General features: G+C 35.4%; 1 protein-coding gene across 1 annotated transcript in view; it reads right to left on the reverse strand.

The window, feature by feature from the left end:
• LOC107223746 (SCY1-like protein 2) overlaps positions 1 to 14,733 on the reverse strand; it is a 43,483-nt gene that overhangs the window by 12,669 nt on the left and 16,081 nt on the right. Inside the window, exon 3 of the mRNA XM_046733514.1 lies at positions 49 to 183. Coding sequence (XP_046589470.1) covers positions 49 to 183 — 135 coding nt within the window. The remainder of the gene's footprint in view (positions 1 to 48; positions 184 to 14,733) is intronic.

Consider the following 14,733-nt stretch of genomic DNA (forward strand, 5'->3'; position numbering starts at 1 on the left):
TGTTGCGCTGGGGAAGTAATTAAGTAATTAATTGAGATGGATAAGTACCTGCAAGATTTTTGGATGCCGGAAACGTTCCAGCTGACGAACACCACCTCGTAAAATTTCAGTGACCGTTTCTTTTCGCTTAGGTTTATGCAATTTTTCCGCCGATCGTTTCTCAAAAAGAAATATTGACACTTCCTGAAACGAGAGTTAATAGATTATTAAAATCAAAATGAAAGTAAGGTCTGATGCGTATTCATCTCAAATATACAGAATGGTTGATCTTAATCGGCCGGGGCGAATGTCTCACATATGATATCCGAAAAGCTTTCTCAAATCTACATTATTTGTTTGCGATTTCTTTCACGCTCAAGAAATTCACATCCTCTATATAACCTCTGCATGCCGTGATTGACAGCTGAAACTTAGGGTGGCTGGCCTGCGTGAGAAGACAACGAAACTCGCGCATGCGTTCCAAGTCGTCCAATTTGCTATCTTTCGCTATTCCCTGTTGGTACAAAAAAAAAGTCCTAAACGAAACATGCAGGGTTTCAAGGGAGAGAGATGAAGCTGATATGGGTCAACTTGCGGATTGTGTATTTTTGAGATTTTACTAGTAACGTCTAATTTTGTACAGAGAACACACATCTTGGCTGTGAATGGTTGATAGCGAGATTATCGATGAATTCGAAAATATAAAAAAAAAAATTTACTTGGTTTTTTCATTTTCCAATTCATCTATTATCTCGCTATCAGCTATTCACATGCAAAATATGTGTGCCAAAACGCGCTTAAAGTGTTCCATTTGTGAACAGTGAGAAAAAACTAGGTTGGTGCATGCACAAAACTCAAATTTTATATTTTCCATATTAGGAATTTCTTCAGCGCATGCGCACTTTCAAATAACTTAATCTTACACACTGTGTCATTGAGCGTAAGTTACTTAACCCCAATTTTACCCACTGCAAATGGTATCTTCGGTGCTACAATAATCAAACTTTCCGAACAGATGTTGCAAAAAAAATCGTCTGTGAGACGTGCGAATAGGTGATGTTTTTCCTATTTTTAGGTCTTGTTACACAATATACTATCTTTCGACGTCTTCAAATTCGTCTTTGATCTCGTCACCAGCTTCCCATATCCAAAATACACATACTTATCTACAATAAAAACGTTACTTCTAAAATCTCGAAAATGGCACCATCTACTACTCGACCAATATCATCACGAACTATCCCCCTTGAAACCCACCAAGTTTTATACACAACTTTTTGTTGTATTTTTTTTTTTCTTGTTTTTGAGATATTCGTCAGGAGTGATTGAAATGAACCACTCTGCACAATATGAACCTTATCGCAAGGTCATACAAAACTGTATAAGATATCGCTTGCATATTGTTTCCATGTATACAATAATTACTGAACAGGGCCAAGAATCTTCAAACAATAGAATGCATCCACTCTCTTATTTAGTTATTTGCACACATTGACCCACCCATTGACTAACCTTTTCTGTTTTTTACCTGTTAATTTATTCTTGAAAAACGTTTCTTCAAAAATTGTTGAGTTATTCCAGAAAAATCAGTAATGTGATTTTTGCTAAAATCTAAATAAATTCTATGAAGTAAGACGATAAATCGAAGACTCAAGTTCGAGTATCATCACAGCTTCTTCTTTCTTTTCTATAGGGATTTGAATGTTTAATCTCAATAATTTCAAAATAATTAGGTATTGAATTTATGTTTTCTTTTTGTCAATTATTATTAACTTCTGAGATTCCCTGTGAAGAGTGGCCGCTAAAAAAGTTTTATAACTAATTTTGTGGAAAATTTAACACAAAAAATTTATCTTTGCAGAAAAGATAGAAAAATTTATATTTCCACTACCGTTTCAATCTCAAAATCATCGGCGCACATTGTAGAATTTGTGTACTCGATTATACAGCCATGCAAATTTCTTTCGAAAAACTGCTACATGGATGTGTTAATGTATTTCCGACGTATTTTAGCGAGCTGAATATGATATCATTGCCCGTGTATTACCATCACCTCAGGAACTCGAAATATTACTACCAGAAAATTATATTTTTTACGAAAATGACATTTTTTTACTCTTATTATCTCCCAACCGCTGCATAAAGTATAGTGAAAAAAAACTTTATTACGTGCTATGGCCTATAAGATGACATACTATTTTTAATAGAGACAATACAATTCCAAAAGGGCAATTTTCGTTCGAGATGCCATTATTCAATCGAAATATTTCAAAATCCTGAAGTGATGAAACAAAATAGGTAATCCTATCGTATTCAGCGCACCAAATCAGGTCAGAATTACAGAAACTCATTCATAGATCAGTTTCACGAAAAAATATTACCGGGCTGTGTAATTTAATTATTAATTATTACTTCTGAAATATCTGAAATAATTTGTAAAGAACAATACATGTAACAAAATTTTTTCTTCAATTTTTGGTGATTATTGAAATGAACTCATCAGGAAGAGAAAAAATTCAGAACGGTTAAGGTCCCAGACTAGATGATTTGGTCTAAGTACCTCATATGTGAGGAAAAATAAAAAAAAATCAATCATTTGTCTATAACTCTTCCAAACTTGTACCGATTTTGATGGTCGACAACTCATAAGGATGGAGTGACAGACCAGTATTGATAATCTCCAAGCGAGTAAGTAAACAATACGTGGAGAAAGAGTTACAAAGAGATCCAAAACTACTGGACAGATTCACTTGCGTTTTTAATATGGTTCAGTGCTTCATGTTGTTTCGCGTGATGCTGTGAAGTTTTAGACATGAATGATCGGGTAGTTCTTAATTTGGAATCGGAAAAATTTTCGTCGTAATACCCCCAAACCTGTTTCATATGAACGAAAAGATTTTTCAATTTAAACGAAACGAAAATTGTATCCCAGGCGTTGACTTCCAGGTTGAAGACTTGACTTAACCGTAGTGGCCATTTTATTTAACTGAAAAGCGGGAGAAAAGCACTTATTTCCCGCTTTTGGAGCAAAAAAGTAGCACTTTTCTGCCACTAATGAGGTAACCATTTTTCAAGTCAATAAAGTGGCTACAGTTAAGTCGGCAATAAAATCCTATATATAGCACGGGAATAAAGCCGATTATTCCCTTGGATGGATTACTGTCTGAGCGAAGCGACACAGAGCTCCCGGACATAATCTTCGACATTATTCCCTTGTAACATAATGTACTATTAATTCAAACTGTTTATTTCAAAATATAAGTAATTTGGAAACGGAAAATGTTTTCTTTTTATCGGTTACGGAATTCATTCAGTGTGCTTTTTTATAAATTTACATATGTGGTTATCGTCATATCTGACTTTATTTAGGTACACTTGTAGATAATGAATCTAAGATGGCTAATTTTTTACATTAGAATACGTGTCAATCCAACAAGTCATTATCCCCGCGGTATTCTAAGGTTAGACTCGAGGATCACAGGTTATGTTATGTTTATTGAGATTGAGTTTGTTTGGCGTTCGACCGACTATGGCGCTGTAGGTTTCTCTGTGTTGCCAACATAACTGTGTAGTGTAAAAAATTAGCCGTCTCAGATTCATTGTCCCCACGTGTACATCAGGGTGAGTTTTTATAAGATTTCGAAGTCATCTATTGCTTATCTGTTGTGAAGCTCTCACCTCTTTGCCAATGGAATAAATATTTAGTTACAGGGTTACATTGAAATGTCTTCTTCAGAAATTCACTATAATGTACAGGGTGAATTCTTAACAGTGAGAAATGGTAGGGTGCATTGTGCATGCACAAAGTTTGTAACATTAATTCGTGATATTATGAGAAGCTCTACATTTTCTGCAAATTTGAGGTTAACCGTTAGCGGCCACATGGGCTAACTCATTACCCCACGCTGAAAAACCTAGTTGTACAAGACATATGGGTGTTTTGACTTCTAACCGATTGTTTCATGTTTGTTGGAGATTTCTTCAACATTTCTAATGATTTTTATCACACTTGTCTACTACCGGCAGATGTCGTTACTTGTATAAATTTCAAAGGTTTTAGATCTCTAATTTCACTGTCTGTGAGCCTGGTGTAACTAGTTACGCCGTGTGGCGGCTAAGGGTTAAATACATCGCGATCTATTATACGAGGTGCAGCTTGCGCAGTGGTTCTCATATTACTGTGAGACCGTACTGAAAAATAATTTGGGCTACATTTACACAAAAGCGCAATACAACCGACGATTTCTCACCATTGTGAATTCACCCTATGTGATACAGAATCGATTAGAATTTCTCGTGGCGACATTTTTTACGTTGGTTTACTTCAAACTGTAGTTGTCTAATTAAATATAAAGACAGGTTTTCAGAACAAGGCTGGTATTGTTCGATGTACATTTTTTCAACTCAATTTCCACTGAAAACAATTGGCAGTTTCGATAAATTCAACATTATCTATTCATAGCGCGGAGCATTTATTTGGAAAAAAAATGAACGTCATAAAAGTAGAATTTTTGCATAATATCGAAACTCTTGCAAATCCACAAAAATAGATCATCATGATCTTCTTGTTCTTACATTGATGAAGTATCTTGAACCTCGAACGGCAGATAAAGACAATTTCGTGAAATTTATCCCTTATGGCATGTCTAAAGATGCTGAGCAACCACAGTGATGTTTACAGTCCTTTTATGTATCGTCGGATCTCGCGGGACAATATCTTGCAGGGGCTTGAAATTTTGTTCAACGGATCTTGCGAGTGAGCTGCCGCCTTAATTACGTACTGACTACATGGCAGAATGCTAAATGGACCACTAGACGATCCGGATTCGTCCTTATATTATAATCCTCCCGATCTTCGACCTACACAGGACGAAGCCCCGAAGTATGGGTAGTTTATCATAAGAATTGAGCCGAAGCTTCCAAATATGATAACAACTTTAATAATTCATGCCAAAAATCTGACGAAAGTTAAAATAATTGCCAACATGCAATTTCCTTGTTCATAATCCCTCGTTGGAGTTCTCTACATGATGCTTCGGCATTGAATCAATCCAAAGCTTATAAATTATGAACAAAACTAAAACTCAAATTAATAAAACTGAATAAAACCAAAAAAAAATAGCTTGTTGAAAGAAGTATAAAATATTTTTAGAAAAAGAAGAAAATATTAAAGTAGAAGAAGAAGACTAGATGGCAAGGGTGGATATGTAGGGCTTCCAGAGCTTCAGAATTTTATATGTGGGACTCCCGAGCGACCGTCTGAAATACGATCATCATAAAACTGATAACGGGAGAACGGTTACTGCGTATACTCTTTAAGGATCTACCGTGTAAACATTTATATAGGACATTGCATACCAATTTCACCTGATTTGCATATCACCTTTTCAAACTTGGTTAAAACTGCTTTAGGTAATAGAAGCACCGTCACAATACCCTTTTTCGGTAAAACCGTTTTCATTTCATAACTCTGAAACTCTTACATGAAAAAGAAACGAAACATAAAGCGAGGGTATTGGAAATTTTACGATCACCCCCGGAAAGTTTTCAACCAAATTATTAAATGTAAGGTCGAAACCTGGTCGGATTGGCATGAAACGCTTCTTATTTAGGATTCACGTGCAAGTAAATACACGTGACCATACAATTAATAGTCCATTATAGTTGTTACCAAAAGTTTACCGAATACTATTCCAAATAATTTATGCAGATACAGTGCCTGACAAAAGTATAGGTATACGTCAGGGTTAAAAATAAAACTACACCTAATCAAAGTGTAATAAGATATTTTCACTATTTACGGTATTCGTTCTTCTAGAGTTCTTGGTTCGAACTTTTCACACACAAATTATTATTTCAACGCGAGCCTAATTGTAAGTAAACAAATTAAAACTATGTTTTCAACTCTAAATTTTGCTTGGACAAAAGAATGGACACACTATGCTTAAAAATATTTAAAATCTTGTTGTGTGTAACTTCAAGACGATCTGACATTGAAAAATCTAACTTTTGAGTTACATCAGAACCAATTTTATTCCATTCGTTTAACAGAACTTGGTTCAATTGAGCTTTCGTAGAGATATGATGTTTCCGCATGCGTCTACCGAGTTCTTCCAAAAGATTTTCAAGTGGATTCAAATCTAGTGATTGTGGGTGAGTTTCCAAAATGTAAGGAATATTAAACAAAATCCACCGGCGTACGAGATAAGCTATATGTTTAGAATCGTTATCTTCCTGGACGTAGAAGTTATTGCCTAGAACCAATTTTTCATCAGATTGTTTTACGTTATTTTTCAATAAACTTGAACATTTCATTTTAACCATATTTTCGTCGATAAACACTAACGATCCCTTTCCAGAAGCAGTCGTACAACCCGATACTAGCATTTTTCCACCCCCTTATTTGAGCGTAGTCTGCACATTCTTTTGATTCAACTATGCGTTAGGCCTTCCCTACAACAAAATTCTACCATCCGGTCGGAAACGATTATATTTACTTTCATCAGAAACTAGTACTAAACGCCAGATTGCATCATCTTTGAGTAGATACTGTTTTGTGAAATATAATCGCTTTTTTTATTCACATCACTAATCCATACTTTCTTCCAACAGACTTCAGCATTATACCCAGTCTCTTTGACAGCTCTACGTATGGTCAACTTTTTCTATCCTATCCTTAAAAGTTGTATTTATAGCTGTGTTGATCACGCCTTGGGATTTTTTTTAATCGTTCTCAGAATAGTCGCTTCGTCACTCTCACTTAACTTGTCTTTCAACATTTTGACCACATACTTCGAATTATGTAACGACTTCGTCCAACGATGTTTGCTATTTCTTCATAAGATTCATCAGTTTCATATGAATTCAATGGTATATTGTGTACCCGGGGCATAAAGTCCGCTGACCCTTAGGTGCACACCATAGTGTTTGTAACGAATGTATGGATTTATGCATTTTTTGGCATATTAAGTGATATGAACGTTTTCCGACATGGCAACCACGTAGTTATTAGAATATTTGAAAGAATTTCGCTTATTAAAAAGAAAAAGTGTGGGTAGATATTCGTTAATCAGTTTTAGTAGGAAAAAAAAAATTTCATTTCAGTGTTCATATTTGGTTTTTTAGCTCACAATTTCAAACACGTTATAAGTACATAAACACAGGTTATCTCAATTGTTGATAATTTAACGTGGCAGGCGTATTTAATTTTTTTTTTTCCCCGCCGGTTCAAAAACGGTCACGTTAGTCAGAATTAGCAAAAATCATACGTGCGTTGCAAAAAATAATTTAAGTAAATAATTTATAATAATTAAATATACGCATAAAATCATGATGTTTTTGTTGTGAAATCAACACTGTTAAGTATAAGTTTAGTCTAAATATGAAGCTGAAAAACCAATTATCTGGCAGTATCAATCAATCTTTTTTCAAAAAATGGTCTGTGCCAATGCTTTTGACCGCCGCTGTATGTATTATCATAAATTTTATTTACATCAAAAATCCTTTATGTTGATATGAACTGTCTGTTTACAAAAATACATACTAGACTCTCTGGTTACAGGTGCAAAATTCATTTTTATTTTGTACCCGAAACTATACTTTTCCACATAGTAGCCGTAAAGTGCGCCATTACATTCGCGTTTTCTGGCCCTAAAGTTGAACTTTACGGATACGTGCCTAACTGTATATAAATTCAACTTTACGGTCGGAAAACGTGACGATAATGGCGTCCCTTAGTGCTACTGTATCGAATAATAATCTTCGGACCCCAGCCGTATAACTTTCCGACATCGGTAGGAAAACTGCTGTTTCAACTATCCTACCAAATGAAAATGCCGAAAGAGTGTATAGTAACCATAACTAGAAATCTCACTCCGTTTGGGTCAATATGTGGTCACTAGATGTCGCCGGCGTTCGATTCTCCCGCAAGCAAAAGTATTTGAAGAGTGAAATAATCACAGAGAACTTGGGTCTCCGAACTACGGTGAATTTTATGCAGAATCCTAATGGTATAGAGCAGGGTCCCCGGATGTGTAATAATTTGGTTTACATGAGCGTGGAAATTTTGTTATTACCTCGTGTAAACACCGTCAATGTTCTGCGTACACCTAGATACTTGATTGGTTACAATAAACTTGATTCGACGCATTTTACTCAGGACATTCATGCATTTCAACGGATTATTTAAACGTTGCTACACCTGAGCAGAGTGCTCTCAATTTCTCATCAATGAACATGGCGAAAAAAACTGTTCGATTCGCTTTCATTATTTCACATGTTTCATTCACTGACGATCAATATCGTGTGAGGTTGTTGAACGGTACCTACTTCTTATTATTCGAACGGTCAGTTAGTATAACGTTGCTACAGCAGCGTGGCTTTACTATGCAGAAATGAGTTTCCACGTGGCTGATCGATATTTCAACGATTACGTATTCTATGCCTAATTCTTGATTTTTTCCCGCCGAGTTTTATTACCCAGCTGAAATTTCTTACATTCTTCGAGAGCTCTTTTGGAAATTCAATTCTAAGTTTGTCCCGCATAAATAGTTCTAATTTCAAGGTAACTGTCCGTTATTATTAATTCTTCTTCGGATAAATTTTATTTCAGGCTTGTCATTTCTCCGTGGTTATTTTTAGTGGATTTATAATGAAACTGTCATAAATTTGAACTCATTGACTTAGCACATTCACTATTGTATATGGATACGAAATATGACCTTTAAATATGCAGGCTACATTACAAATCACCAGTGAAAGTTCACCTTATTGGCAGACGCGCTAATCACGATGTCGCGACAAATGACTCGTTTGTGTTGAACATCGCTCCTGTTGACCTGTTGACCAGTAACGTATCTAGAGTATGACAAGCATGGCACGAGCCCTGGGTACAATTTCAGTAGGGGCGCTACGAGTACGCTTGAAAGAGGTTGGGCAGTTGAAAATCAATTTACTTTTGGTGGCTTTATTACAATATCATCAGACGTTGAGTTTGTATCAAATTTTTACATTCCCAAGCTACGTGGCAATTATCTCCTTGAAATGGAAGGAAAAAGAAATTACCGTAAAGAGAGTGTATAGAATTGCCTTTCGAATAATATGACTCGTCGCAGAGTAAAATCGACCGAATATATGAGGTTTTCCATTGTTTAGAAACGATTTCAGGTGCAAAATCACTATTTAAGGTTTTGTTTACAATTCAGGATTTGTCTCAAAACATTTTCAAAAGAATCGCAGTGGCTTGAGGGTGCATAAATTCGATAAATACTAAATGTTTGATCATCTCGTAACAAAATGATGAAAAAAGTATTGATTTCCAAGTAGCAAACTTCTTCAACCCGTTACGGGAAAAAATTCCTATCAAATTTTTGCACAATTTTAATTTCCTTTGTTAAACTATGAAATAGAACATAACGAAGATAAAAATTTTAAATATCGATCTTTGTTAAGGGGATGGTTCGGTGCTCTTTCTAGCTATGTGAAATACCGCTCCTATGTGGTACATGATTACTTTCAGCATTCATTTGCAATCGCAAAGGACCATTTCTGATGGCCAAGAACTCAAAAGAATCCATCACCATTTCACAAATTCTATAAAAATTGGGGACCCTGGGAGACAATCGCCGTATTGATTTCTCGGTGAAAAATTTCATTTTTGACGGTAAAAAAATATTTTACGTGGTAGCACCAAGCTGTGATTTTTCTATTCAAAATGCCACATCAAAAAAGTACCTCATGGGTGAACAAAAATTACAACATTTTTGACGGATTATTTATAATTCGTTTGCTTTACACATACTTCCCATCAAATCTGCAATGCATTGTTCAATGAAAAATATGTTTGAAGTGAATGAATTATAAATAGTTTACCAAAAATTTGTACACTTTTTTTCATCCGCGGAGTACTTTGATGATATTTTCTTTAACACATTAATGGAAAACATGAATAAAGTAACTGTACTATAAATAATCCACCAAAAATTTCTTTATTTTTTTTAAATCACACGGTACTTTGTTATGTAAAATTTTGAAAACAAAGATTTTTCTTCCCGCAAAAACGAAAATTGTCACCTAAAAATTAAAACGCGATTGCCGACGAGTGTTTCTCAGGGCTGTCTATTTTTATACATACATAAAAATGAAACATCTGAAAAATTGCGCATGGATTTGATTATATCTTCATTCGCTCAAAAATACAATTTGTGAAATGGTTATAGATTTTTTTTTAATTTTTGGCTGACACAAAGTGTCCTTCGCAAACGCAAACGAAGCCGAAAATCAATCTTGAACCTTCTAGGACCTGTATTTCTCAAATCTGAAAATCGAACCAAACCCATTCCCTAAAGGTTTCATCGTTAGGATATCAGATTTTCAGACAACGGCGCAATTTCAGTATTTGCCAGAGGAGTTATTTTCCTCAGATACGCCACTCTTGTTGACTGTGCATTTTTCAGCGCTACATTAAAATGACAGTAGCCAATCTTTGATACTCGGAAGAGGGAATCCCCAGTGAAGCTATCAAGCTTTGACCGCAATCCTTCTTACTTTAAAATTTCAGCGTGCGATCGAATCACCGAAAAGTTTCCAATGTTGTGATTTCAACGTAAAGCATCGCATAGAGTGTGAACTCCGTTATGTATTGTCAGCTTTCATTCGAAATTAATGAAAGTAGAGATGTCAATAATCCGAAGATACCTTAAAAATTTTTCGATATCATGTCCCCGTATCGTTATACTGAACCAGTGGTCATCTCCGTTTTTACAAAATAATTACGTTAAACTCCCTCCATACCGGTCGTCAGATTTTCATTATAATCCATAAAAATTGAACATTCGACAGCACCAACTTATCTTCCAAATTTGAAATCCATACGTCAATTGGTTCTACTGAAATCGTGGTCGACAAATAGTTCTAGGATGTATACGACGACGAAGATCAAGAAGAACAAATTTTTTCATCACGGACGCTCAATAACTCAGAAACTGTTCGTTCGATTACAGTTTAATTTTAACTAAGGCCGTACTGCAAGCTAGAATGCTTGGTGATGCTTAACTTTTACTGCGAACAACCGAGTGGTTTCAGAGATACTAGTAATAATAATAATTCTTTATCAATCACAATTATATTTGCAATAGAAGGGAGGAAGTAAGCAGTATAGCAGGGGCTATATAGAGATGTATACGAAGAATGGCTTGTGACATATAGACGTAGTAACAAGCAAGTGATTCTCGGTCAGGAAATATCTATTTGAAACCGAAGTGCATTCAATGCAAGCATGCAAACCTGGTATTGGCTATATACAGGTGCGATAAAAATTTTTAAAAGTAAGATGTCATTCTATAGGTCATAACAATGAACGTACATTTTTGCACCGTACTTTATGAAGCAGTTTGGGAGATAATACCAGTCAAAATTTGCAATTTTCATCGAAAGTGCCATTTTTCGATTCAAATCTCCCAATCGCAGAAAAATATATATACCACGTACAGTTTTCATTTAAAATTTTTCTTAATGAAACGCTATTTTTGTTAGCTAATTATAATCAAACACTAATGTTAGCAACAATGTTTATAAGAATAAATTATAAAGTGAAGAAGCTTAAACATTAAAATCGTGAGAAAATCTATCTACCAGTATAATTCTATTTATTTTGTAGTTTTTTTTCTTTCGTACTGCACGTAACAGCAAAAAATTGAAAACAGATATAGATTCGGCACATTAAAACCCTCATATCAATAACATTGATTTTTTGAAGGAGGATTTCGTTGCGGACCTCTGTAATTACGGTATATATTAGGGTGTCCCTTAACAGGGGTGTTTTCGAATTTATATGCTCCCTAGGGTGTTTCAAAAAATGATGGATTTTTTTTTTTCTTATGGTGTCCAAAAATTGATAGTATATCTAAAAACAAAAATTTTGGCGCGAATATGAGCTCTTAATATCAATAGGAAGGTTTGCCTCTATCCATTTCTTTATTTTCCATTTAAATAACACGGGAATTTTTTTTTTTCATTTTTGAATTTTTATTACTTTGGAACGGTTCATCGTAACAACAATCTAAAAAAAGAGATTTCTAGGAAATTTTACGTTCTACAAAAAACGTCTGAAGATCAAAGTTCCTCAGATCAACCGTTTCAAAGATATCAGCGATCAAACATAACACTAAACAAAAATTTCAAATATTTTCCAATAAAAGTACAAAAAAATATCATATGCCATATTTATATTATTTTTTATGTAAAATTACTTTAATTCTGTTAACCTAAGACTGTAAACTTTTTTTTTGCTAATTAATTCAATACTTAACTCACAAAAAGCACAAAAATCATTTATGTGATATTCTTAACCTTTATATTTATGTATTTGTGCGTTTTGTTATAGAAAATTTTATTACCTACAAAACGAAAAAAAAACGGCTTCGTAACTCGCATAGTTTCCGAGATATCCCGATTAGAGTGTTTGCATAGCCCTCATCCTGTGTTAATCAAATGGGAAAAATTCAAACCGGATGCGTCACCTTTTAGAATTAAGCTACCGTGCTCCGGTTTCACGAGGCTTCGTTTGAGGCTCAAAACTAACTTTCTCGAAGGTACGTAAGAAAAAAAAAAAGTTAAAAAAAACCACCGTAATATATATATATATATATGTGTTTGCAATACAGTCGACCCTCTCAATAGGGCCGTCCTGGGGGTGTTGGGGAGGATATTTCTAAGAATTAGCATACCCCCACCAACGATCTCGACGTCCATTTATAACGCTTTGAACCGAGACTCTCGCAATAGGGTCACCAAAAGTCCATAAGAACTACGTTATTTTTTTCCAGCATTTCACTTTTATTGTCGGCCCTATTGCGAGAGTATCTGGCAAAATTTCGCCTACGCTTTATTCAACTACAGTATAATAGTAGGGGAGGCTGCTGAGTCCTGTTCCGAGAGGCCCTATTGAAAGAGTGGACTGTACGAGTGTTTTTAAACCAAGTTGTAGGTAGAAAAAATACATGTCCAGAACAAAAAAGACTGAGGAAATTATCACGATTCAAATAAAGTTCAAAGCCGTTTGTGAAATATGACCCCGAGAATTTCTCCAGCATTGTATAGAATAATTAGACCTCTCAAATGTCCCATTAAAAAAAAAAATATGAAGAGGTTGAAAAAGAGCTCGAAAGAGCGAAGGGTGAATGTTACGCCGATGTTAGCGTCAGCTTTATCGTCTGAACAGCACATTGAAACAGAGCTATCGACACTGTTATTAAATTTATACATACCCGAGGGTTTAATCACTGTGCAAAAATGGTGGACATTGACTACAATTACAAAGATCGCAAATTTACGACAACGATTACAGGGGTTACAGAAAGAATGCAATAATTCCATCAAGATTACAGAAGATTATAAAAAATACAAAAGCCGACAACCAATATAAAAGATTACAATGAATACATGAGATTACAGTAGCCTGTATACACCGGATTGCAACAGTGATTAATCCCTCATTCATAGAACATACCTAACACAACTGGATACACGAGAGGGACTCAATGATTCTTGAGGTTGTCTTCGTAATATGCACCGGGAAACTAATATAGTACGCGCATGCGCAGACGGTTCGAATTAGCAGACGTCATTTTTCCCGCGGACGTAGTTCATCTCAAATCGAGTATATAAAGCCATCGGATTGGCTGTTAAGTTATCCGTCATTAAAATTTAAGAGGGATAGCTCGGAGGTGAAGTGCTGTCGGTTTCTAACAACTACTACGCATGCGTGGGATAGTTCAAGCAAAAATTTAATCTCACAGATTTCAAAAAGAAACGGGGTACCCTGGTGTACAAACTTTTCGAAAGACTGTACCGGTGCAAGAGAGATAGCACTTCACCTTCGAGTTATCTCTCTTTTCGGAAAGCCAACCGTTTACCGAGCAATGCAGTAAGCGTTCCAGTATCATTATAGTTTAGTGAGTTGTTTGAAAGAGCGACCAGTCGTCGTGAACGTAACCTCAAAAATTTTTGGAGTTATCGCTGGCAGTTGGGTTCGACATTGGCGGCTGTCAAAATTTTTGAGGTTACACGCACTGCGGCAAACTGTCGTCCAGATTTATGACGGTTGGCCGCCCTGGCAAACAACTGCTCTCGGATTGTAGCGCATGCGCATTAAACTGTGGCAGACGATGGATCATTCTATCGTTAGCAATTCATTCTGTACACGTTTACGTGGCAGGAAAGCCGAATTACTCGACACAGTGAATGAGATATCAAACTCGCCCGCGTCAAGTGCTGAGTTGAAATAATTTTTTTACACGGAAAAAAAGAACCTGATGGATTTACGTGCTCGTGGTAATAATTATATGGACCGTGCTTTATTGAAGTAAGATTTAAAGGGGTTACGGTTAAAATTACTTATTAGTAAATATACTGCAATAGCAGTATCATACAATCCTGGTAATTTGTGATTTACAAAAAAAAAAAAAAAAAACGCCCATCAAATAATTAACAGCGCTTTTGTAAATCCTGCGAAGTTTTTCCCGAATGTGATAATCCGTAACAAGCCTCAGTCAATTAACAACAGCAGTTTTGCAAGCCTTCTCGAATCTGTATATAAACTATTTAAAAAAAAAAAGTTTGCATTACCTGCATAACCTCCATAAGTTGAGGTGACGAATCTGCATGAAAAGACGACAAAGCTCGCACATGCGCAGTTGTATGCTCAATCTATTAAGTTTCACTGTTTCCTCTTGGCATGTATGTGCCGTGATATTT

This window comes from Neodiprion lecontei, chromosome 3, assembly GCF_021901455.1.
Source record: "Neodiprion lecontei isolate iyNeoLeco1 chromosome 3, iyNeoLeco1.1, whole genome shotgun sequence".
In the NCBI taxonomy this organism is placed as follows: domain Eukaryota; kingdom Metazoa; phylum Arthropoda; class Insecta; order Hymenoptera; family Diprionidae; genus Neodiprion; species Neodiprion lecontei.